The sequence below is a fragment of the Leptosomus discolor genome, chromosome 21 (genome assembly GCF_034619465.1).
Source record: "Leptosomus discolor isolate bLepDis1 chromosome 21, bLepDis1.hap2, whole genome shotgun sequence".
Lineage (NCBI taxonomy): Eukaryota > Metazoa > Chordata > Aves > Leptosomiformes > Leptosomidae > Leptosomus > Leptosomus discolor.
In genome coordinates this window covers 2,790,818-2,816,125 of record NC_141411.1, presented here as the reverse complement: position 1 = coordinate 2,816,125, position 25,308 = coordinate 2,790,818, and the positions used below count along the sequence as shown (strand labels likewise).

Genomic DNA, 25,308 nt, shown 5'->3' with positions numbered 1-25,308 from the left:
ACACATGATTAAAAAAAAAAAAAAAAAAAAAAGAAGTAATTAGGAGGCCATTTTCCCAAGCTTCTCAAATGTTTTGCTTTGGGTTTTTTTCCTTATCTTCAGTCAGAAATTAAGCTGGCATAAAACAAGAGCCAGAGCTCCCGGGGCAGGCTGGCAACAGGCAGGTGGGAAAACACTAGAGAAAGAGCCTGACCCGCTGGGCTGAGCAACGTGAAAGGTTTAGTGTGTGTGTCCCAGGGCACGAGGAAGGGACCGGACCTGGGGGTAGGAGCCTGCCTGGCCTCACGTGGCCAAGCTCCGCTTTCACCAGTGTCAACCTGGCGTCTTGGCTCAGAGCACGGCGCCAGCGAGGGCCGAGAGGGTCCTGCAAGGGCCACCAGGTCTTGATCCCGAGGTACCTGAGGTTAGAAGTGACATGGTGTCTCCTGCCAAAAGCTGGGGTGCTCTGCCTGACCGTGCTGCTCCAGCTGGGCCACGCCGCTGCCCTGTCTCTGTACCCCCAAGTCCCATACGAACCGCGTTTGGGTGCCCCCTGAGCCCTCCCCACCAGCCATGTCTGGGCACACACACTATGAAACCCATTTTCTGGGTTCTTCATTGCCTTCTTTCATCCTCAGCATCATGCTTGTCCTACAGCAGGAACACTAGATCCAAGCAGCCAGGGTACACGTACTGTGAATGTTCTCTGGTGTGATTCATTTGCAGAATACCAGTAACGTATTTAAATAGTGTTGTACAAATGAAAGATGCATTTTAAAAGAAATGATTTTAAAGATCTATTCCAAAAGAAGCAATGATTTTTTTTTATAGAAAGTTTTTCTGGAATAAATGGAAAGGTAAAAGAAAAAAAAAAAAAAAGAATAAAAGATTGTATCCATCTATCACTCTTGTGTCTGAATGTTTTATAAGAATATGTCAATTTTTGTATTTCAGATGTGACATGGACTATTTTGTGGATGTGCTCATTCTATTGCTAAGGCTTATATTACAGTTGTATTGTGAACGCTCCAAAGCCAAGATTGGACAATAAACTTTACTGAATACAGGATAGTTTTGTACAGGATATAATTTTTCTCTCTTTTTTTTTTTTTTTTTTATTTTCTTTTTGGTAGGGGAAGGATCCACTTTGTTTTTGAATTTCAGCTGGCTAGCGCTGACGTCTCAGGCACGCAGGTCCCTTGGCAGGCTCCCGAGTGGTGAGTTGCTCCGTGGTGGGCAGGCAGGGCAGGCAGGCTGCTGGCCCACCGCAGGCAGCGTGCCGTGCCGTGCCATACCGTGCCGTCTTTGTGCCTTCCCACAGAGTCATTCCCCACAGCTGCTTTCTGTGCCGCTCCAGGACGCCTTTCCTTTTCACTCCTGCTGGCAGGACACTTCCCAGCTGGCTGGAGGAAACTCCCAGGCACAGACCGAAGGAGTTTCGCACAACCCGACCTTCACAGGGGGTCGAAACACAAGACCTCAGAAACTTGTGCGCAATAGGAAAATGTTTGTATGGTCCCTCGTGTGGATCCTAAGGCCCTGAACAAATATTGCCACAAGCCTACCAGGCAAATAAAGGGCAGAGCTGACATGCCCAGCCCATGGTTGCAAAGCAACTGAAGGGCAGAGCTGGGGAGGGGACGGGGGAGCCCCGTTTTTCACAGCTCCAGCAGCTAAAAATCTCCCTGAGATCAGCGCTGTCCGGCCCGGCTACCCCCTTTGCGTGTTCCGGCTCTCTGGCCCATCAGTGCTGACAAAAAGCTACGGCCACCCGGGTCTGGGGGACCTGGGAAGAGCCAGAGCACGGGAGAACCTGTGGGATGTTTGGGGCCAGACCCACGGTGTGAGCCCACGGCCGGCAGGCGGCTGGTTTAGGGAGGGGGCGATGCCCTTCATCCCCCTCCCGGGGCTGCACCTCCAGCCAGCGCCCTGCCTGAGTCACGTTCGGGCACTGACACGGGCAGATCCCCAGTAAGGAGCTGTTTGCCAAACCAGTTCCTCCATCTGCCGCTCTCATTCCTCCGGTCCCGCGGCAGCGGCAGCTGCTGGTGCCGGGTCCGGGGAAATGCCACCGAGCAGCCCCAGCCCTCATCCTCTGCCCGAGGACCCGACCAGCGTCCCCACGTCCCCAGCCACCCAAATAACCGCGACCTCCCCGCTCCATGTCCCTTTAGGGGGGGTCCTCCTGCCTCACGAGGATGCTCGAGCCACGTCACCCGTCGCTCCCCAGGTCTCTCAGCGTACCTGCAAAGCGGGGACGTTACCTGCTGCCCTCAACGGGATTATTTGCGCGTCATTAAATTACAGGTGCGTTTCGGGAGGCTCAGCCTGGTTGTTTCGTCGCAGCCCGCCCTGCCCTGCTGCAGTTGGAGTGCAGCAAAGGAGGAAGCGCATTGATTCCAGCGAAATGGGAGTGGGTGTGTGAATTATTTCAGTTGGACGTGTAGGTGAGCGCTTCTTCCTTTCAGACGAGTGTTACAGGATCTGTAATAACTGGGCCAAGATCTCAGGCTAGTGTTTGACCTAGAAGCGGAGCCAAGCTTTCCAAGTCACATGGTGTGTTTTGAAACTCTTGACCCCGAAATACATGAGGTGAACACCTCTCTCGTGTGCTGCCATTCCAGCTGCCCAGCCCATTCATGCTGGCTTGCTGAGCGTCTTACATGCAGCCTAGAATAATTCAGCCCATTGTATGGAGAGTTTTGCCTGTGTTGCAAGAAGCATCACAGCTTTTCCAAGTACAGTTCAGCAGTTCAGGGTGGTTTTCTTATCTGCTCAAGCTTGCGTGGAGGTGTTTTTTTGGGCTGAGTTACAGCTGTTGGAAGGCATCGGTGCTCCCGTCCCCAAACGCACACGCAGCTCTTCGGCACATGGCACCGGCACGTGTGGTCGCTGGGATAACACGCTGGGGTTCCTGAGGGTGTCAGCCCGGATTTGCCCTTGTGATCTCTTGGCAAAAGGGGGACAGGGGGAAAATGGTTCGACGATATCTCAGCCCCAGCCCTTGGCCACAGCTGCCAACCCAAACGCTGGCGAAAGCTTTGAAGAGGCTTGTCCCTGGGCATCTGCTGTCCCAGGACCACCCGTGGGGCCTCAGCATGTTCCACTCCAAGGAAACCTTTAAGAAACCTGTTACTAGAACTGAATTTCCTCGCTGTGTCGAGACTGGGCTAAGAGAAGCGATGCCAGCACCGCAAGAGCAAATCTGAACAAAATCTGGCTTGAAGCTCTGTAGAGCATCTTCTGCAAAGCAGGACCGATCAGATGAAAGAAGTAATTGCTCCACTGGCTGAAAAGATTAGCTGATGTAGTGAGGAAAAGTCCTTCTGTGCCTCTTGCTGACCCAGGAACATGCGAGGGCACAGAAAGCAAAAGGAAGGTGTTTCTCAAACGCTTGTTGGATCTTTCTGAGCGGCGATGGCACGCACCGACTGACGCTGCTGTCTGTAATCATGCTGCTCTGCCATGCCTTCATTCATGATTTCACTTTGCAGTTTGCAGCAAGCGCAAAAATGTGGGTGTTTAATTCATTGCAAGTACAACATTGATTTCGGTTTGGAAAACAGCCTAAATTGCCTCCTCGTGAAGCTAATTCTGGTATTGCATATACTCATAGTCCTGTGGCTTGCATTTTTATGAGCTGCCTCTGAGGATCTGGATTTCAGTTTGTGGAGCCAGAAAGGATCTGTGTGTTCTTATGCTGACTAACCCACCTACGCTTCGTTTCTTATTTGCAAGCAGATCTTGCACGATTTGTGTTATCCCTGGTAAAATGGCTTGATATTCCTGGAAGCAACATCAAAATGTTCTGGCATTTAGGCCGTTGTTTAGCAAAGTAGGGGTCAGCCGTTGTAGCTGGGGTAGGGGTTGCGCTAACATTTGTGACCTCTGGTGCTTTGATGCTGCCTTTTCATCTGGGAGTGGAGGCAGTGAACCTGCAAAGGTGGGGAAAGCATTGCTCAGCCATTTTATAGCTGGGGCAGTCAAGGCCCAGGGAGCTGATGCTATCAAGGGATGGTGATGTAGCAATGGAAGCCAGGAGGAGAGCGCAGGTCTCCTGACTCACCGCCTGGTAAAGGGAGAACCAAGGTCAAGATTGAGATCTAGACTGTGGTCCAGGGGAACCACGGGTAAAGCCCTCTCAGCCCTTTTCTTGGAGCACAGCACCTGGTGTGCGTAAGGTCAGGATCTGCTGTTTCATCACGTAACTCCAGCTCCGTGCACAAGGAGATGGGCGGACAGAGGGCCAGGAGATGACCTTCCCAGCAGCAATTTGATGGAAAGGCCTTTACTGTCACAATCCTTCCTCCCTCGTGCTGTTTTGTCCCCACTTCGGGGTGGGGAAAGAGAAGCTGAGGCAGCCTGCAGTGGCGTGGCCCTTCCAAGCTAGTCATTGCCTGGCGGGGAGAGCCTGAGGCTGTGGCTCACAGGCCTGTGCATCAGCCTCCCCCTCCCCTCCACCCTACCGCCCAGGCTGCTAAGGAAGATGGTTTATCACGTAATGATAAAACCCGATTTCCGACCATGCTGTTGACTCACTCCGTGTCCGTCAGGAAAGCGCCTCATTCCTTTCTGGCCCTCACCTTCCCCCTCAGTAGAACAGCGTGACAACATCGCTGCAGCTGAGCTGTTTCTCTGATTGTTTAATGGTTTCAGGTGCAGGTGCCCCACAGCCCCCGGAGTTCTCCCTCCAGGGCAATCAGGGGTTTGTTGCCCACCTGCTCTACGCTCTTGCCCACAGCTATTTTGTTCACTTTGGTGGTGGAAGAGGACGTGATCCTTCTCTCCTTCCTCTGGGAAGACTCCAGCAGGCGCTGTGGACAGGGAAGAACGCAGGACTCGGATACAATTTGGATTAGCTAAACATTAAGCTGTGTCCAGGTGGAAATGAGCACCTACGAGCCCCGGAGCAGCATTCCTGAGGCACGGGTCACAGGATGTGTGAGTACACGTGTGGGGTCCGCTGCTGGGAAGGGATGGGACCTGGTGCGCGGGCCTGGAGCCAGCCCTCTGCCACGGCTGAGCTCCATCGATTCTGGTTTGCCTGGAAAGAGCGTTCTAAAAACTGCTAGTCTTTCCTAGCTAAAGTAGGTGAAATATTTATAAATCCATCCTCTAGAGGAGACCTTTTGCGTAAGCGTCAACCACTCCGACTTCACAACAGGCACCACCACCCCCCTCCGAGCCATCTTGTGCTGCTCATCCGGAGAAGGGGCAACTTTAATTGCATTTGCCTGGAACGGTTGCGCTTATTTATGGGTACGGGAGTCCGCAGAGACGCTCAGCAGCCGAGGAAGGGGATTTTTTCTGGGCTGCCTGGCTGGGCTGCGCTCTCTGTTGCGCCGGGTTTGCTGCTGTGCCCGTAGCTCGGTGCCATTCGTGCCTCGAGGTGTCGGACCAGGCAGCGGGGTCGCCCCCGGGGGGGGGGGGGGGGGGTGTTGGGGGAGGGGGGGGGGGGGAGCTGCCCCACTTTGGGCAAGATGCTGCAACCCCCGCGGGGATACAGGGGGGGTGGGTGGGGGTGGGGGGGTTTGCTCGGGCTCCTTTCGCCCCCGCAGGGATGCGCCGCGGCGGCTCCGGGGGATGGCGAGGGGCTCCGCTCCGCCCCGGCCCCGCACGGCCCCGGGAAGGCGGCGGCGGTCCCCGGTCCCGGAGGCGGAGCCAGAGCCGGGGCTCCGGAGCCACATCCTGCAAAAGGAGGAGCGGGGCGGTGGCGGCGGGGCCGGGGAACCGGAGCGGGAGCGGGAGCGGGGCCGGGCGGTGCGGGAACCGCATCGCCGTGGCCGCCCCGCGCCGCCGCCGCCCAGGATGTGGTGGGACGAGCGGGTGTCGGCGCGGTTCCGGAGGAACCTGCAGCCCACCCTCACCTACTGGAGCGTTTTCTTCAGCTTCGGCCTCTGCATCGCTTTCCTGGGGCCCACGCTGCTGGACCTGCGCTGCCAGACCCAGAGCTCCCTCTCCCAGATCACCTGGGTCTTCTTCTCCCAGCAGTTCTGCCTCCTGCTCGGCAGCTGCCTCGGAGGGGTCTTCAAGAGGACGTAAGGCGCCTGGCAAACTCATCGCACCTCCCGCGGGTGGGCTTAGCTCTCTGCAGCACCCCACACCCCCCCCCATACACCTCCCTTTCCTTACCGGGCCGGGGGTGGGCAGCGCCAGCCAGGCACCCCCCCCCCCCTCCCTGGGCTTCACCTCTTCCCCCGTGGGGTTTGCATGGCTGAGCTGGGATGCTGCGTGGGAAAGCCCTGCCTGGAGGATCCGCAGCCCTCTCGGGGTCCGCAGCCCTCTCGGGGTCCGCAGCCCTCTCGGGGTCCGCAGCCCTCTCGGGGTCCGCAGCCCTCTCGGGGTCCGCAGCCCTCTCGCCCGAGCAGCTCGGAGGGAGGGGGCTTCGCTCTGCGGGCTGCTGCTCTCCTCTTCTGCACGGTCTCATACCCCTGGAGAGAAGCTGCCAGTTCCCCTGGAGCTCAGGACAGAGATAGCCTTAGCGTGAAGTTACAGCCAGAACTTCCTGGAGGGTGTTTTCCTTAACCTGATTGTTTATAAGCAAAATATTGTTGGAAGCCTGTTTTAACAACCTCGGTGTCAGAAGTCGAGGCATTGGCGTGCTCCCCAGGAGTTTGGGCAAACACCAGGCGAGGTGCGAGTGGTCCTCGTGGTCTCGCTGCTGCGGGGGACGAGGGCAGAGGCAGTGCCTGCGGGGTGGCCGGGGACAGCAGCGTACTTCACGGGCCAGCGAGAGACCTGGGCGCAGCCTAACAAGGATTTGCACTGAGCCTTCTGTCCAGGATGTGTTTAAAATAAATAATACACGATGGCTCAACCCTAAAGATCGCCAAACAGGCATTTGATTTGAGGCTTGATGACAGCTATGCTCTGCTGAGAATCAGCTGACTATTTTCATTGTCACTAACTCTTCAGGCAGTGATGTAACGTGTCAGCTCCGTGTGTGTCTGATGTACACGTCACATATATGTTTAGCGTGTACATCAGAGAATTTTGCATGAAACCTTAGCTGCTTTACAACAGCAATTTGCAAATGTTTTGTTAAACTCTTGTGGGTTGTGGAGAGCGTTGGCTGATGAAGATGGCATTAGAGCACCTGTTAAATTGCCATCCTGGTACATTGAACTGTCTCGGTCCACCTGTCCGGACCCTGGAGCGCCAGGAGCTGCTCTCTGCCGGGCTGAGCCAGGAGAGGAGGTGCAAGGTGGGGTGCATGGGAACGGGGATGGCACGTGGGAATGTCGTCCTGGGTCTGACGCGGATCCGAGACTGCTGGGTCAGCAGGCAGTGCCTTTGCCAGCCCCCGGTCTGCTTCGCATATGTTTGAAGGAGCAGCGAAGGAAAATGCGGGATTGTTCCCTGCTGAGCTTCCTCCCCAAAGCTCCTGCCCTTGGCCGGGCGGGTGACACAGCCCCGTCTGGGGTTTTGTGCTCAGAGACTCCCAAACTTTTAACTCTGCAGCAGCACGTTGGGGGAAAAGAGCGTGTTTGCTGCTCGCTGTGGTTACAAACCGGGATGTGTTTGTGAGCGCAGCCTCTTGGAGCAATGGGCTTTTGCAGAGTGTCAGCGAGCCCCGCTGAGGAGCGGCAGCCCTGCCAGGCAGGAGGGCATGTTTCGGATAGTTGTAGCTCGCAAGAGCGTTGGGGGGGGGTTACTTGGAGCGGTGCGGAGTACAAACGTGTGGGTTTGGATGAGAATATTAACTGTTCAGGCTCCGAGAGCTCCTGTACTATATCCCCTCTTCAGGGAGGGACAGATCGAGCTGTGCTGCTAAGGATTTCTACTTCTGGGCCGTGCTGTGGGTTTCTAAATCAAATTATGCTGGCTCCAGGAGGAGAGCTGGACAGGTCGTCTTCTCTAGTTAGGAGATGGAGAGCTGCTGGTGGAGGATCCCAAAGCGTCGCCTGCCTGCAAGCCAGCCAAGCCACCGTCTAGCTGCAAGCTGCGTTTGATTTCTAATGCCTGAGGAACACAGACTTTGCTTTCGATCGAAGTACGTGTTGGTCTGAGCTGTCTGCTCTGAGTGATGGACTCGTTCTGCGGCAGAAGCAGGTGGTGGGACCCAAATAATAGTTTGGTTCCTCTCACCAGAGAAGTTACTGGATGCTGGGTCGTAGCCTCTGCTCCCTCGGCCCAGCTGGAGTCCTGGAGCACTGGGAGGACAGAGGATAACGATGGCATCTGTCCCTTCTGTAACTCGGCACGAGCCTGGACTGCCAGAACCAGCTCCAGAACTCCCTCTCGTGTGAGATTTCGAGGAAGAAGAAAGTTTGCCGTTGCGAGTTTGCCCAAGTGATGCAGAAACACAACTGTTGCCCGCGGTGCTCTGCGCCGAGACCCGGGTTTGCTGCCTGGTCCCTTCCCCGGCTTGTCGGGAGGTGCGAAGGCAGAGCTGTGGGCAGAGCAGCTCCCCACGCACCTGCAAGCTCGCACTCGGGTTCACGACAGGCTGCTGCTCTCTGGTAACTCATGCTTGGGGCTTGCTGGGTTGCAACGACAAGCTCTGCTTCAGAAGAACACAGCGTTTTACGGGGTATTTGCAGGAGTAGGGTTGGGGTTTAGGTGGAATGCGCGCCCTGGCTCAAACCCGAGTGCTGCCGTGGCATTAGTAGAGGTTCCTGGAGCAAAGCCAGCCCTGGCAGCAGATGCCCTCCATAAGGAGCCCCGTGCACCTTTGCACGAAGCGCGTGGAAAAACTCTTGTTTCCCGGTATTACCTGGACGAGATTCTCAGAAGCGCCTGACGTGTTGCGAGACGGCAAATCCAGCCAGCAGCGTTGGGGTGGGAGCGCTGGGAGGACCTGAAACCCTGCCCAGACTCAGAAAGCCAAGTGGGAGGTGAGCTCTGCAGTAAATCCGCCCCTGAGCGCCTGGCACCGCAAACTCCAGGGGTGAGCTCTGTGCACCTGCATCCCCCACTGCTCTCCCTCGCCTTCCCCTTTTCCTTTCCTATTTTGTTGGGTTTTAAGCTTGCATTGTGACATTAAAGTCACAGTGCTGCTGTGCTACACACGTTTGTGAGAGAAGCACCAGAGCAACTGAGCACCCATGCCCCAGTTTGCCTTTTTGGTTTTTTGGGGGGTTTTGGGGTTTGTTTGGGTTTTTTTAGTTCAGAAACTCTATTTTTGTGTCCTCCTGTATTTTCTGCTTTTGCTCCCAGCATTTAGGTCAGCCCTGAGCTAGTCCCGCTGGTGTTAGCAGAGGAGGGGAGGGGGCTGGCAGGTCTGTGGCTGCATTGGAGCCCTGAGCAGGCTCTGCTCAAAGGGGTGATCCACGCCGGGACCTGGAGGGCTGATGAGAGGGGACCCTTTCACCCTTCTTTCCTCTTTACCCCTGGGCACCCCTGTATGGCAAAGCACGTCAGCTGAGCGGGGATGACCCTGCTCTCTCCCTGCCCTGCAGACCCCATCTGCTGAAAGTTTCTGTCCAAGCATGTGGCTGGTGCACTCAGGACCCTTCTCGCCGCAAAGCAAAGTGGTTTTGTGGCTTAAGCGTGAGCTCCTCGGGGGAGGCGATGCTCCCCAAGCCTGGCCAGTGCTTTCTGCTGGAGGCAAGGGTATCTGAAGGCAGATGTGGGATAATCCATGCCTCCTCCTTCCTCCGTGTCCTCACCTCATCCCTTAGGGCTTTGGGTTTCTAATTATCAGTTTTGCAAGTCTGAATTAGCCTGATTATCATTTTTCTTCTTGATGTGAGGGACTTGGAAAATGTTCCCTGGGGTGGGGAAAAACATACTTGAAGCTGAAGAGTGCCTGCTGCAACAGGAACACCGAGGTGGGGGTTTATGTGTGCTGTGTGGGAAGGAGAGGGAAGCTTTGCTGGCTGTGACTACAGGATAGCGTTAACCATCCTAATCCTATAGAGGAGATCAGCCTAAACCTTTGGGGGGGAGCTGCAGACCTTCCCTTGAGCCCTGTGATGGAACCAGGATGTGCTCTGGGTGGTCCCGAAACAGAGTCCATGACGTTACAGGCTGCTGAAGTGGAGCCTGCCCTGGGTACAGCCACAGCCGGTGTGGAGCCGTCTGTGCATCGGCTCAGCTGGGGACGTGGGGACCAGTTAGTGATGGGGAGGGCAGCAGTGTCAGAAATCAGACCATGGCGTCACATCAGGGTTGCTTTTCAAGCCCTTTGGAGGGGTGCGTTGCTGTTGTGTCAAGACACGGGGTTCAGACCCCCTCGGAAAGTCATGGGGTACCTCATTTAAGGACGCTTTCGAAGAGGTTTGTTTCTAAAGAAATCCCTCAGCTGGTTGTTCGGTGCCTCCCTGGGTGCTGAGCAGTCTCCTACGACTACATCTCGGTGATCTGGCATAGAAACTCAGCAATTTCTTGGTCCCCCCTAATGCCAGAGCCAGGGACGGGGCAGGAGGGCCGTGCGCCTCCCCGGGCTGTGGGCTGCTGGTGTTTGCAGGGGGAGGGGGGGTGTGCAAGCGTGTTATTAACATTCTGGCTGGAGGTGGGAATTTTTGCCCGTTGGGGAAAAGTGAGGTGATCTTTTTAATGCTTTTTAAGGACATAACATCATCTGCAATTAATGTGTAACTGGAGTAACGAACGCGCTCCCTAGCCAAGCACAAGCGGTGCTGTGGTTGTTTTCCTGGGGCTGCAGAAGAGAGGAGGCGTTTCTGGGATGGCTCGGTGTGTGTTTCCCCGTTTTCCCCATCGCTCCCAGCCTCGGATTTGCCAGTTGCTGGTGCCTCTGCCTCTCTCCCTCCTGCTGTACCCTGGAGAGTGCTGCCTCGTCTCTCCAGGCTCGAAGCTGCTTCTCTGCCATTTGCTGGTTGTTTTTCCTGCCATGACTGTGCACATCTCGCTTTGCTCCCTCCCTCCCCCAGAAATCCCACGCTGGCTCCCCGTTTTGCTGTCAGAGGAAGATCAGTAGTTACGGCTTTGCAAAACATCGGCTCCTCCAACGTGGTCTGGCTGACGGGCGAGCGAGGCTGGGCTGGGGGGTGGGAGCACGCCGGGGCTCTGGTACAGCCGGGTTTGTGCCACCGGGCGGGAGAAAAAAGGAGACGTGCCCTCGGCCTGTTCCTCTCCCTGGTGCTGTTGAAGTGCAGCGTAAGCAACAAGCAGGCTGTGGAGGGGCAGATCGCTCTGGGCTCGCAGATGAATTGAGGGCCACACAGAAACGCAGTGACATGCCCAAGGCCGGGCCGTTCTGGACGAGCAGTCAGGGCAGGAGGGCTGGTAGTGGTGCCCGGCGGCCGCCGAGGCTCTCTGCTGTGCCTCCTCGGAGCCTTCTCCTCCCGATTTGGGCAGAGCATGAAGCAGAGAGCCGTAGGGGTTTCGCTGACTGGTTACGTGGCTGTGCTGGGGACGTACCTGTGCATAGCCAGCCCTTTGCTGGGGACAGGCTGCTGTGCCCCACATCCCCCAGCAGCAGACCCCAACTGCTGACTAGCAAGGGGTTGTAGCAAGCTGCTGGCCGTTGCAACGGGCTTCTACCGGGGTTTGGGAGCCAGGGGTGAGGAGGGGACGTGCCTGTGCTACTTACTGTCTGCTGTGACTTCGTAGTCCCATCTTTCTGCTAGTTTCAGTGCTTCGCTGTCTGGTCCCTCTTTCCTTCCTTCCTTCCTGCCTTTCCACTTGGCAGCTCCGGAGCAGCGCGGTGCCAGCCTGGGCGCCGTTCTCCAGCGAGCTGGCTGGCGCTGGGCTCGCGCCGAGAGCAGCCTCCCCGCTCAGCCAGGCAGCTGCCAGGCTCGAGATGGGAATGCACCGGCGCTACCTCTACTGCCCGCGTCCCTTGGGCTTCTCCCAACGGACCGTGTGGGTTGGGAAGGGGCCGCCTGCACCGGGAACGGCCACAGTGCTGGGGGAAGGGACGATGCTGCCGGAACAGAGACCGCACAGGGCACAGAGAGGGAACCGCAGCGGCTCCCCAGTGCTCCCTGCGAGGCAGGACAGGACATGCAGGCAGCTCTGGGATGACACAGTGGTGGTGGATGCCAGCAGCTCTCTCCCTGCTGGGAACTGGGATTGCCCAGCAGCTCTCCTGCCCGGCTCGTGTGATACAGCCCCGTAGGAGAAATGTCCTGGAGCTGCTCAAAAGTAGTGATGTGGCCTCGCCTGCACATAACCACGTCCCTTTCCATTCCCAGTTAACAAGGGAAGGTTCTTAGGCCTTATTCTGCCTTGAAACATGCAGAACACAGGTTTGAAGGGGTGGTTACTCTCCTCCCCAAAAGCTGGGTGGAAGATCTGCCTCTTTGGGACACTGCCCTCCACGCAGGAGGTGGCAGTGCCCTAGGCTGGCTACGGCAGTGACGTGGAGGCATGGGGGTGCAGGTTGTGCAGCATCTCCCTTGTTTTGTCAGAAGAGCATGTGCTGGAGTTAGTGGGAGACACAGCCTGTGGGTGCATCTCCTGCTAGTGCCTACATCACCGACTGGCCTGGGGCTGAAAACGGGTGATACTGCTCTTGTGGTGGTAATTCTGTCCTGTCTTTCCTCTTTCCCTGTCTCAGGTTGTCTCAGTCCTTGTTTGCGCTCTTTGCCTCATCGCTGGCCATCTCCTTGGTCTTTGCCATCATCCCTCTGTGCCACAATGTGGTGGTCCTGGCTGTGGTCATGGCTGTGGCAGGACTGGCCATGGGTTGCATCGACACCATCTCCAACATGCAGCTGGTGAAGATCTACCAGAAGGACTCGGCCATCTTCCTGCAGGTGAGCGTGGAGCCCGTGTCTCCCCTTTGGCTGTGCTTCCTCCTCTGAGGAAGAGGAGTGAGGGGCTCAGCCAGCCTCCCTGCAGAGAAGAGCAGTAACCCCCCCTGCTCTACTTGTGTGTCTCATCTCTTTGCAGGCCCTTCATTTCTTCGTGGGCTTCGGGGCGCTGCTAAGCCCACTGATAGCTGACCCCTTCCTCTCGGACACCAACTGCATCCTCTCAAACTCCACGGCCAACGCCTCCAGCAACCTCCCTCACATCCGCAAGTCCCTGGTCCCCCACCATCCGGGCAACCTGTCTCATTACGACCTGCCGATGAAAGGCATGGTGGTCACACGCGTCTCCTACGCCTTCTGGATCATGGCCCTCATCAACGTAAGTGCGGCAGCCAGAGTGGCCCAAGCCGTCGCTGGGGACATCCCAGCTTCTCCGCTTTGGAGGCGGCTGTGGTGTTTGGGGGGCGTTGGTGCCTGTTGGGTGGTCCCAGCAACGGAAGGAGGCATGAGGATGGTTCTGCTGGTGCGCAGCAAAGGTTCATTTTTTGCCAAGTGTCCAGTTTCCAGCAGGTGCCTGGGGCAGGAGGGCAGGACTCGGCAAAGCTGAGCCGTCGGATGTGGTAGGGTCCGTGCACCATCCTGTGGGGATTTGTCTGATCTCTCTGGAAGCAGGTGGTATCTCCAGCATCCCCCTGGGCAGGAGTTACACCAGCGAACTACACTTGGAGCCACGAGGTCTTCTTCCATGGTCAGGCTGGGGGAGAGCTCAGTGGGGTGGGGATGGCTTGGCAGGAGGGCGATTTGCAGTGATGTTCATAGGAAAGTGCCCATCGACGGACTGAGTTACCGGGGCCGAAGGCTTGGTCGGGGTGTCTCTGCCGGTTTGTTATGTTTCCCCGGCAATTTGCAGCAGATGTAAAAGCCCCGTGGCCCTTCCTTTGCGAGAAAAATTAGGGTTTAGCGCCCGTCCTCTTTCTCTGCCCTGCTGAGTCCCAAAGCTGATCTCCAGCAAGCTGCTCTCGCCTACAGGCAGCGGGGTCTCTCTGAGAAGTAGCCCTGTTCCTTACCCCCCAGTTAATACCCCAGTCCCAGCATGGTTAAATACAGCTGGTCCCTTGCACAGTCTTGCTGGGCCGTGGCCACCGTCGTGCCCACCCCAGTCCCTCTGCAGCAGAGCCAGCTCAGCGCCCGCTGTTGTTTCCCCGGTGGCAGGAGCCCTGCGAGCGCGTGTGTGTGTAATTGTCCGTGTCGATCGGGAGCGATAAGAGCCGAGCGTGTTGTCGCGGGGAGCTGAGCGGGGCTGTTCGTGCCGGGATCGCTGCTGAGGGAGGGCAGCTCTGCTCAAAACCTGTGGAGTGCCCAGCTATGCCTAGCACAGGGGAGCTCCCGCTGGCAGGGGTCCCGGGGTCCCCGGTGTGAGCAGAGCAGAGCCCGGCTGTGCAGCCCTTGCCATTAGGTGCTCTGTTACCTATTTATAAAGAGCAGGGGCTGCCAAGCTGCTGCCCGTTTCACTTACCTGGAAACCTCCTGTAGTAGAAGTGAAGGGGGATCCCACCAGAAGGAGCTTTCCCTGCCTGTCTGCCCTGCAGCCCCCCCGGACCCGCTGTCCCTTCCCCGCGCGAGCGTAGCCGTTCCCCTTCTGCCAAACCCTAGGGCTGGGCTGATGCTCCTTCTCCCCATCCTGGGCCAACGCGCAGCCCTTGGTCTTCCACCTGCACTAGGCAAAGGGAACAGGATTCTTTATGCTTTTGGCCTCCCCATTCGGTGAGTAACTAAAACTTACCCCAGCGCACCTAATCCAGGGGTTTTTGTTAGACCGAGGCCCGCTGATGCGAGGGGAACGGGCAACCGAAAGAGCTGGGCAGGTGCTGCGGTGAGTTTCTTTGCAGAAGTACCAAAAAAGAACCTGCCTAGGAGGAGAAGGCAGCTTTAATTACCTCTGACTCTGCGTATGCCGTGGGAAATGTGCTTTTAATTACACCGGAGCGTTACCCATTTTGCCAGTCAATCCTGAGCGAACTAATTTAGTTTTGAAGGCGGCGTTTAATGTCTGCTTTGAACGCGACGGTGTGCCTGATATCTGGAGCACTGATGGGAGAGTGGTTGCCAGACCCCTCTCTGCTCCTACCAGTGTTTTGCCTGGACATTCTGGGAGCAGGATGGGACCCCAGGCTCAGTCCCGCTGTGCCCAGCAGCTGGTGCGTGGCAGGTCGCGAGCGGGGCTTGCGCGTCGCCGCGCGCTCAGGTGCTGTTTGCACGTGTGGGTGGTTTGCACGTCTGTGCACACGCTGCGTAGGATCACCAGGAGCACGGCAGGGAGTCCCGGGGTGCTGGGAGACTGGTGGGTTTTGGGAGGAGGGTTAGGCAACAAACGTGAGAGGAGCAGGGAGTCGGACATAGGCTGCACACACAGCTCTCGAGTGCATCCCCTTGCCAAAGCCGAGCTGTTATTGTCTTTCCCAAAGCCTCGCTGAGGGAGCTGACTTGATTCCTTGTTTAAACTAAATAATCCAACCCGCTGGCTGGAGATACTGAGAGCAGCTCGGCTCCAAAACTGCTGACCCTTCTTTAAGGTGTAAACGTCAGAGAAAGGTGATGATCATTGGTATCTAAAACCCCAGGGAAGTGGATGAAATGAGTAAGCTAGAGACGTGGAAACCAGGAGCAGCAACTTTGTTATAGGGTGGTCAAAAACACATTTCCATCCCAGTTTTCACAGGGCTGCGTGTATTCTGACAAGACACAAGCTGAAATGATTCACTTCAATTTCTTCCTTTGTTTAAAGTGGAAATGTCTCAATTTGACTTTGGCGTCAATGCAACTTGTAAAGCTGACAGAATGGCTGTTTCATTTTGCTTCAGCGACATCGGTTTTGCTTTAGCAAAATTAAGTGGTTCAACATTATCAAAATGAAGTGCTCGGATGACTCCCGGCCAAAATTTTTCATTCTAAGAGAAAATTTTGGCTTTTCATCCAGATTTGGAACAAAACCACATTTTAAAATTCAGTTTCCCACGGAACGGAAATGTCATCATCCAGCCCGTTCCAAGGGGCTGGAAATCAGGAAAATGTTCCTCCGAGAGGGATGTGTTTGTCCGGAAGGTGGTTTCCCAGGGGAAGTGCGGGACACTCCATTGTGCTTAGGTTGCTTAAAAGTAGCCTGGATACAATAGCAGGGAACAGTCCCGTGCTCCTGGGGGGAGAGACCGAAATAGAAACTGGAGGGAAGGAGCCTGGACTGTACCCACGCTGAACGGCGTGATGTGGCAACTTGTTGAGTTTATAATAATGGTTAAAAGCTGCCGGGGGGAGGGGAAGGTCCCCGGCAATTCGGCGAGCGGAGCTGGAACGCCAGGTCCAGGCGTTAGGGCTCTCGCTGCCTGCTCTGCCCTTCAGCCCCTGCAGGCTCCCAGCGGGGTGCTGGGCAGCCCCTCTCCCCCCTGAAAGAAGAAAATCCTTCCCCTGAGCAAGGCGAAGCAGAGCTGCCCTGGGGAAAAGCCCGGGAGCAAGTGGTTATCGCTCCAAGATCTCTGCCCTGCCGGAGGTGTCCAGCTCGGTGGGGTTGGGCACGGTGTGGGGCACCATCGACTCTGCGGGGCAGGGTGGTGCTTTGAGGACCAGTGGCTTTGTTTGAGGGGCTGCAGCTCATCTCTGGTTCTCGCTGTCTGGGCTCCCTGCAGGGTGGGAAAGCTTTGGTGGCTCTTCACCCCGTGGCCAGCAGCCCAGGCAGCCGAGGTGTCAGCCCCAAGAAAACCAAAGCTGCAAACAGGGAGAGGGGCTCAGCACCCGCCCAGCAGCTCGTGGCGGTGGCGGTGCTCCTGGGGGCAGTGGAAGGGACAGTCCTCGAGCTGTCCTTGTCCCGTGGTCGGGGTAGGCTGCTCCTCCGGGATGGATTTGTCCCTTTGCTTGGTGAAACGTGCCCTGGCAGGGCTCTGGTGTTCAGCTTTGCTCCTTGATCCTTCGCTTTTCCCCACTTTTCTGAGCTTGCTTTGGCCTGGGGGCAGCCCGTGGGCGAGGGGTGCGCTTGACCGTGGGTCAGTCTCCAGGTTTGGGGTGTTTCCTACCAGAAACGGCCAGTGCTGGTGAGCAGCTCGTGGCTGATGGGGTGGGAGCACTCATGCACACAGGGCGCTGCCAGCTTCAAGATGGTGCAGTCTGGGTAAAGCGACAGGGACCTGTTTGCTTTGGCGATGAGGCTCTGGGGAGCAGGGGTATGGTTTGACTGGGAATTGGGGGAGCCCAGAGCTGGGGCCCTTTTCTGCATGGGCATCGAGTGCTCCTTAAGGCTGGAAGTGCCCAGAGACGTTATCTGTATGGCCAGTCCCTCTGTGTGGGTACTTTTTCTGCAAAATCTGCAATTTAGAAGAATAAAATCTGGTCCTGACTTCCGGAAGGATTAGAACTATCAAGCAAATGCGTTTTTTCTTCCATGGGACCGAACTAACTGTTCCTATTCCCATTGTTCCCAGAACAATGAAGTCCTCATAAATGAATTCAGGCAAGTGGGGCGGGGGTGGGGGTGGGGGGGGAATTCTCCATACATTTAAATCATGCCACGAGCCAACAAAAGGCAGGAAATTTGGAGCTAGAGCTCACACTTGCTCACAGACGTGTAGAAAACAAGCGCTGGGCGGCTGGAGAGTGAGCTGTCACTTAGGATTTCCTGGCTTTCTCCCCCAGTTTGTTGCAGAATAAACACCACTTGGTTGCAGCGGGAGGAGAAGGGAGGGCTGGCGAGGGACAGACCCAGCTTCATTTGCTTCCCTCTGTTGTCTCTCCAAAAAAAAAAATAAAAAAATAAAAAAGAGCAAGTCCCTCCGGGCTCAGAGGCACCACCGAGTCGTGGGTGTGCGCGGGGAGGAGGCTCGTCCCCAGGCGCACGGCGGCGAGGGAGCGCGGTGCCGGGGGGCCCGATGCTGCGGCTGCCGCGTGATGGATCCGGTGGGCAGGTACGAGCCCACGGTCCCCGTGTGCATTAGCACCAGGCAGAAAGCCCTGACGGCAGGGAACGGTGCTGGGGGGACCGTCGTGGGCTGGGAGCCAGTGCAGCAGCTTCCCTGAGCGTGTGGGAGCCTCTAAGGCAGCGACTTTTGAGCTCCCGGGTGCCTCAGCACCGAGGGGCTCTTTGAAGCCGCTCGGCAGCAGCGGTGCTGTCGGCTTGGGAACCACGAGCTCATCTCTTACGAGATGCTGAGCAACCTCTGCTAATGGCTGGAGGTGGGCAAAGCAGGTCTTGGAGCGGCTTGCTCTTCCCTCACAAAGAATTCCGGCTGCAGAAGGTCTCCCGTTAAAGCTGGTCTGCCCTCCACAGGCAAAAGCTGCTTTCTTATTTTATTCTTTGGGCAGAAGTGGCCAAATGCTTGGAAATCTGAACGTTTGGGGTTTGAAGGGCTGGTATGGTGCTTCAGGAGGTTTGTATTTATGTGCCTTCTGTTCCAGCATCCCTGTCCCAGGTGAATGATCCCCAGCCCACCTGGCACCCCACAGAGACTAGCAGGAGGTGCTCCAGATCAAAGCTTTTGCTCTCCACTTGCTTTGCTTTTCTTTTTCCCCCCTCCTAACAAGCCTCCCTCCCTCCTGCAGTGACCCTCCCTACCCCGTTGCCAGCCTCCCTCCTTGCCCTCGGAGGTTAATTCAGGCACATCTATTGCAGATGCTGAGGGCAGCTTCCTAAAAGGCTGTTGCGACTGGGGAACTGACTGTATTCTGCGCAAGGCTTGTCACACTTACCTGCCCCTCTCCGTCCCTCCCCAGCTGCCGGTCCCCATCGCGGTGTTCTTCTTGCTCTACAAGGAGCGGATGGTGCCGTGCTTCAGCAGCAGCAGCCACCCGCTGCTGTCGGCCGACGAGCTGGCGATGGAAACGCGGCCCGCGGAGAAGGACGATGTCTCCACCGCTGTGCAGAGACCCCACGCAGCAGGAGGTGAGCTGGAGGCGCCTCTCTTATGGGTTTGGAGGACCCGGGGTGGGAAGCAGGGGGAGCAGGGGGAGAAAAAGCTGCGTTCCTGAGCGGCTCCATTGAGTTTAACAAGTGAGATCCATCGCTGTTGTCTAAGGAGGAAACTTCCCAAAACGTGAATGTCGTCCAGAAGTGCCCGAACAACCCAAGCAATTTGGTGCCCCATTGCCCTCGAATTAGATGGGACCGTAACCCCTGAACAGAGATGAGTATCCTGCTGTTGGGACCCCGGGCTGCTTTCCTCCAAGCTGTCCTAAAACCAGACCTGGGCTCCCAAGTCGTCTAAGCACACGTGCACGTTGTGCCCCTTTGTTTGCTTCTGGTTTTCGGTCAGGTTTTGAGCTGGCTCCGCTGACTGGGCAGTTTAAAAGTGATCCTTGTGCTGCAGAATGCTGATTTTTATAAATCTGAAAGAAATAAGGGCAGTGCCTTTGTTTGAGGGGAAAAGTTAAAACTCCAGCAATAGTCTGCTCTTGATCTCGTGACTACACCCTGTTTTGGGGACAGCAGTAACTTTGTTCTTTGCTACCCAAGAGAAACGTATCGAAGTAAATTCTTCAGCTAAATAGTGAATCTCGGAAGTAAGCATATTTTATGGTTATCAGAGGAGCGTTCAGTGTTATTACAAAAGAGATGGCTTTACCTGAACAATAAAAGGAAATTTTAGGGAATACTTGAAGGTGGAGATGTGGTGAGGTGCTGCAGGGAAGGATCACCGGTGTCCCTAATGGGGTGGGCTCTCTAGTGTCTGATAAGGTTGTGCTCATCTGATAGCATTTCCCATAGCTGAGACACTGACGGTTTTTTCTCCTCAACCCAGCTGTCCATTTTCATACAACCCATTGGAGCTTCAGGTTCTTCAGATCTCCATCTTCCTCTTAAATGCAGTTGAGATTAGCCCTTAGAGGAGCAGGAAGGCTGTACGCTGACTGCTGCGGTCTTTGACAGGCACGTCTGTGCTGGCAAAATCCCTCCTTCCCCACAGACGTAGTGAGAATTTCGTCGTTGCTGTGCAGGAGCAACTGTCTCGCCCGCACAGGAGTCCAGGTGCCGTCAGCTCCGCACCAGCCCTTTGCACGTCCCAGAGTGGTGTGATATAAGCACGAGGATGGGAGAGTCGGGGATTCCTGGGGTCCTGAACCCCGGCTTTGGCAGGCTGCTGCTCCCAGTGGTCTGCTCAGAGGAGGCCACCCTAGCTGTGGGTTTATCACTCTCTTTCCCAAAGTTGGCTTGTTTGGTTAAATACCATTTATCTGAGGAATGTGAGCTATCCCGGGCAGGACTCTCCTGTGTGGTGGTACCAAGGATGAGGGGCTCCGAGCAACAAGTCAAAATGGGCTTGTTTCTGTTGACTGTAAGAGCTGGGCCAGCAATGTGGAGCTCCTAAACGGGGAAGAGGAGCATGAGCAGCTACAGTAAGAGAAATAGCAAGTATCCTGGAGAGCCAGGATCCCAGTCTGTGGACAGCAGCCTGTAAGCACATCCATCTTCCTTCTGGAAGTTTAGAGGTAGGTAAAGAAAGAGGCGGTGCCAGCAGAGGTTAGCAGTGCCCCACGTTGTTCACGGTCCTCTATGAATCTCTGTCGTGCAGCTGAGCGCGAAACAAATCGCCATTGCGGGCTGGCAACCACCCAGCCCCAGGGGGACGTTCCAGCTAAGTTTGCTTTGCATTGTTTTTCACCAGGTCATGATGACTTATTTAGCTGCTGCCAAAGCAAAAACTTCAGAGGGGCTTCTTACACCTACTTCGCAGTCCACATCACTGGGGCTCTTGTTCTCTTCATGACTGATGGGATTGTGGTGAGTTCAGCCGATAGAGGGATCTTGTCTGAGCAAAGCTACGTGGCTTTCTTCCTTCCGAATCACTTGTAACAGCCCAAAGCCAGCACACGTCCTCTGCGGGCAGCGGGCTGGACCTGAGGGTCTGCCAGTGCAGCAGCCTGGTTCCCAAGTAGCTCGTTCAAAGCTAACCACAGTCAGGCTGGCATGTGCCCTGCTTCTTGGGAGGGTGTTGTGGCTTCTCCTAGGCTCTGTGTTGCAGCTAGGTTGCTACTGCCGCTAACCCAGCCGGTCTGGAGCTGGAGTTGTGATGTTGTCTGCTTGTGGAGGTCTCTTCTCACTTCAGCCAAGAGGCAAGAACAGCCTCGTTTTATTTCATAAGGAATGGTGGCTCTTTGTTTGATGGGTCTCCCGAGCCCTCAAATTCCAAGATGGGAGCACACGGGGATGGTGTGGTGGCTCTGTAGTGGCCTGGCAGCACGTCCCTGGCTGGTGCAGTCACACAGGGTTCTGTCCGGGCGAGGAAGGCTCGCTCTGGGCCGGCAAGTTGCTGTTCCTTTTCTTTCAACAGTTTTGTCTTGGTCCCGTCATGGTAACACAGTGCTGGGTCTCACTAAGGCATTAAATAGGGTCCTGAAGGACGAGCGGGGTCACACAAAGCAGCTCTCAGATACGGGAACTTTCCAGGGCCTCTACCTGTGAGGATGATCAGCTCTGGGTTCTTAATGTGATAGGGTTTGAGAGTATCGAAGGACAAGGCAGTCCCTAGGGAAGAGAGCATCTCTACAGACAAGAGCTTAGCGTGCATTTTACCTAGTAACGCTGTGAAGTCTCACCCTTTGGGGAGCTTAAGTCCTGTGTTCTACTGCTGGTGGACGCCTGGCTCCAGCTGCAAACCCTTGGGAGCGAGGTTCATTGAGATTTGGCGGCAGATCCGTAGGTGGGTTCTCCAGCACTGTCGCAATATTGCGAACAAGTGAGGGACAGGTCGAAGCAGAAGTTGCGGAGCCTGGAAACCATCACCCCAACGTGACGGGCTGTTGTTTTCCCTGCAGGGAGAGTACTCGGGCTTCGTTTACAGCTACGCGGTGGAGGAGCCTCTCTCCGTGGTACATAAAGTGGCCGGTTACCTGCCCAGCCTCTTCTGGGGCTTCATCACCCTGGGCAGGCTCATCTCCATCCCGGTGTCCTACCGCATGAAGCCGGCGACTATGGTCTTCATCAATGTGGTGAGGCTGTTTTCCCTGCGTTTTCCTTCTCCTTGCCTCCAAGGTGCTGCCTAGTTTGGGTTTGCGACTGCAGAGGTGCAGCTCCCCTCGTGCCATACCCGGGGCAGGTTGCCCTGGCCAGCACGCCGGCCAGCGGGAGCTGCGTTGGCCTTCCTCTGCATCGCTGGCCCGGCGTGTTTGCGGCTGACCCCGATGCACGAGGCGCCTCAGGCTCACCACGCCTCGCTTGCGCTGCTTTTTCTGAGCTTGCTCCTCTGTTAAGCTAACGTTAGATTTGTGGAAGCACCTGGTAAAGCATCTGTCGATTTTTATTTACTTTGCACGCTGCCTTCTCTGGGGTTTACGGGGAATTTAATGCCCACGTAACTACAGGAAAGGGGAGGCAGGTTGTTCAGTAAATCTGTGCTTACACTGTGGCAGCCTTCAAAGAAACCAGCGTGATGTGAGGTTGCTTAAATTAATAAAGCGCGTTCACTTGAAGAAAGAGGAAGGAGGCCTTTAAGGACAGGTAAGAAAGGCGCATGTAAGGATGTGGCAGGGAGGGAGATGTTCCCACTTCTTAAGGAAAAAAAAAAAGAAGAAGAAAATAAACAAATGAGAAGGCAGTTAATTTACACTTTATGTAAACCAGAAGTTATTTTGGTAGCAAGCTTCAGAGTTAATATTGCGAGGCCAAGACTATACGACAGGGTGTGAGGGAACAGGCGTGTCAGGTCCCGGGGGGGCGTTTCGAAGCTTTCGGCCGATGCCTTTTGCAGCGTGAGGCAGGGGAGGCAGCCGGCTCCGCGCCTCGCTGCCCGCCCCTCCGAGAGCTGAGCTCGGATCCAGCAGGTGCAGCCAAGCGAAATGCGACTGTTCAAAAAAGAGCATCGTCTCCTTCAGCACACGGGCGGGGCTGACGCGGGAGCAGGGGAAGCTCAGCACCAGCAGCTCAGCACCAGCAGCTCCGTCGCAGCCACCCGACAGGGTGCGTGCTGCCGGCTTAATCCCTTGGACGAAGCCGCACGACGGATCTGGGAACAAACCTGAGGACAGGCCTTCTGCTGTGGCTGCTGCTAATGTTGGGGGAGACGAGGGAACAGCCTCGAGCCTGGCATGGAGGCCGCCTCGCTGCTCCTTAGAGCTGCCGTTGCCTTTGTCGGCCAAGGACAGAAATTCCCTTGACTGACGCCGACCCCTTGGTGCCGCCGTGTGTAGTAAGAGACACCAGCCCGTAGCAAACAGCCCTTCGAACGCAGTTTCTTTCGACTCCAAACTGCTCTCGTGGACTCGAGCACCGCCCATCATCGGGGCTTAATTAATTAAAAATAACCCGAGTTGGTATCGCAGAGCTCCCTCTGCTGCCCCGCGGGGCCTCCCGGGTGGTTTTGCTGTGATGACTTGAGCACTTACAGCAAGGCAGGGCTGAGGGAGAGTTTGTTTAGATTTAGTTGCCTCTTTGGCTTTGCTTATTGGCGATTGAGACATGTAAATACTGTGGAAGCAGCAGTGCTGTTGTATTTAAAGCTGCAGAGAAAAAGCATTTTTTTCAGATAGGATCTTAAGCCTCTACCTAATGAAGTTGAGGCAGATGAATTGTATATAGTCACTCTGTTGTAAAAAGTACCAAATTCTTTACTGTAAAGGCAGGTGGATTTTATCTGGCTAGTTACTCCAGTTTTTCAGAGGCTGTGGTCTTTTTTCAGCATAGTTTTTCTTTTCCAGACTATTTTCTGTAATAAAATAAAATCTAGAGCCTATTGCAACTCAGCATTTACCTTCCTACTGACTCCGTGTGTGCTGTTCACAGGTTGGAGTCCTGATAACCTTCCTCCTGCTCCTGATTTTCTCCTACAGCGTTGTCTTCTTGTTTGTGGGGACAGCATCCCTGGGTCTCTTCCTCAGCAGCACCTTCCCCAGCATGCTTGCCTATACGGAGGACATCCTGCAGTACAAAGGTGAGCAGGGACTCGGGTGGGTGTTCAAGGCTAGAGCGCAGGCACCATCCCACCTAGCGACTCCTTCCCTCTTCAGGGATGCCTAGGAGGCCTGGAAGGAAGATCTGCTTTTGAACACGATGTTTATTCAAGTCAGAAAACCGGCTTCATTGTACTAATAACTTCTACAGGCAGGGATCCAGACGGGTTCTTAGTTTCCTGCAGCTTTAGGGCTCTTGGCGCCCGACGAGCACATCTGCTTTAGAAGCTTACAGGGAGCTGGTTTTGAAAACATCATCCAGATTATCAGGGAATTGAAACCCCTAGAGTTCGGCCAGCTCTTACAGGAGCTCTCTGCCAGCCTCCGTCTCTGGGGCAGCGATACGGGAGAATGAAAATCTTCCCAGCAAGAAGCAACGTCGCCTCTGCCAACAGAGACAAGCGACAGAACAGGAGAGGGGTTTATTCAGCTTAAACTTTTACCTTTCTGCGCTACCCCAGGTTAGAAGAGGCATTCTCAGCACGAGATGGGAACATACATGAGTATTTGTAAATCTTGTACGGAGAGAGCCGTGGAAGAGCAGTTCAAAGAAGCTGCAGGCTGATCCTGCTGGCCGTTTCGCCCGATCCCTGCCAACAGCACTTGCGCTATTTCTTTGCAGGCTGTGCCACAACCGTGTTAGTGACCGGAGCTGGAATTGGAGAGATGGTACTACAGTTACTGGTGGGATCGGTGAGTGCAAAGGAAAGAGAAGGCATGCCAAAACCTGACTGGAGCTGTTAAGTGGAAATCTTAGTCCTCCTTTTGGAGAGCTGCTGGGAAAAAGCACTGCAATACCCTTGAGCTATCAAATAGTAAAGCTCTTACTGACTGCTAACGAGGGGGTTGAGTGCTATGATGACATGTCTGCTCCTTTTTTTTTTTTTTTTTCCCCTCCAATTGCAGATTATACATGATCAGGGCAGCTACAGTTTCCTGGTCTGCGGGATGATCTTTGGAGGCTTGGCGTTTACCTTCTACGCTTTCCTCTTGTTTTTCCACAGGATGTACCCCAAGCCCTCATCAGGTAAGAAAGCACCAGCACTCAGCCCTGCTTCATAATGAGAGGAAGAGTGGCGTATGCATCAACACCTAGCCAGGGTGCAGCACTTCAGCAAAATGCAAGGAAATGTCTCTCTTGCTGCTGCTTCCTGTCCCCTCTTCCTGCTTTGCCTTGCCCACAAAGCCTTGGCAGCCACAGCTCAGGGTTTGCTTTCTTTTTTTTTTCTGGAGAAACAAGGGAAAAAAGTAGGGATGGTGGGTGGCTCGCAGAGGAGGCTGGCTGTGAGAGCACTACCACAGAGCTAGCAGGAGTCAGCCCCCCCCCCAGCACAGGCTGCGCAAGCTTCCCTACGCTATTCCCTGGCTAAAACGCAGGGAAGGAGTGGGTCTGCCCCGCCAAAGGCAGCTGTCAGGCTCTTGGGAAAAGCCTCGCTGAGGAAGGATACGTCTCACCTCAGTCTGCAGCTGCTATTTGGTTTTATAAGCAGCTTTGGTAAAAGGAGCATTGTGGGACAGGCAAAAAACGTGTCCAGGTTACTGGAAAGGGAGGCTTCTCTTCCAGGACCAGTGAAGGCCACAAGCTGGGGTGGGGGGGTGATAAAGAGCAACATCCGTGGTTGGGAGAGCTCGTGCACGGTCCCTTAAAGCTCCACATGTACCTCATGTCACCTTTGCAGATGTGGACGACGCCTCGCCTGACAAACCAGCAGTAATGGATGACACTGGACAGTACCAGCGCTAA

The 25,308-nt window shown here is 55.5% G+C and overlaps 1 protein-coding gene across 1 annotated transcript; it reads left to right on the top strand.

The window, feature by feature from the left end:
* Window positions 1-5,787: 5,787 nt before the first annotated feature.
* SLC60A1 (solute carrier family 60 member 1) lies at window positions 5,788-25,308 on the top strand. Its single transcript, XM_086476623.1, has 10 exons — window positions 5,788-6,017; window positions 12,446-12,644; window positions 12,781-13,020; window positions 18,396-18,564; window positions 20,285-20,400; window positions 21,435-21,608; window positions 23,398-23,545; window positions 24,187-24,257; window positions 24,471-24,591; window positions 25,244-25,308. The coding sequence occupies exons 1-10, from the start codon at window positions 5,788-5,790 to the stop codon at window positions 25,306-25,308; spliced, it is 1,533 nt and encodes a 510-aa protein (XP_086332749.1).

What these genes read in the sequence shown, in the direction of transcription:
- SLC60A1 (XM_086476623.1), top strand. Translation starts at nt 5,788, where the DNA reads ATGTGGTGGGACGAGCGGGTGTCGGCGCGGTTCCGGAGGAACCTGCAG. An exon ending in ACTCGGCCATCTTCCTGCAG is followed by an intron (nt 12,645 to 12,780) that starts GTGAGCGTGGAG and finishes ATCTCTTTGCAG; the next exon opens with GCCCTTCATTTCTTCGTGGG. An exon ending in TACAGTTACTGGTGGGATCG is followed by an intron (nt 24,258 to 24,470) that starts GTGAGTGCAAAG and finishes CTCCAATTGCAG; the next exon opens with ATTATACATGATCAGGGCAG.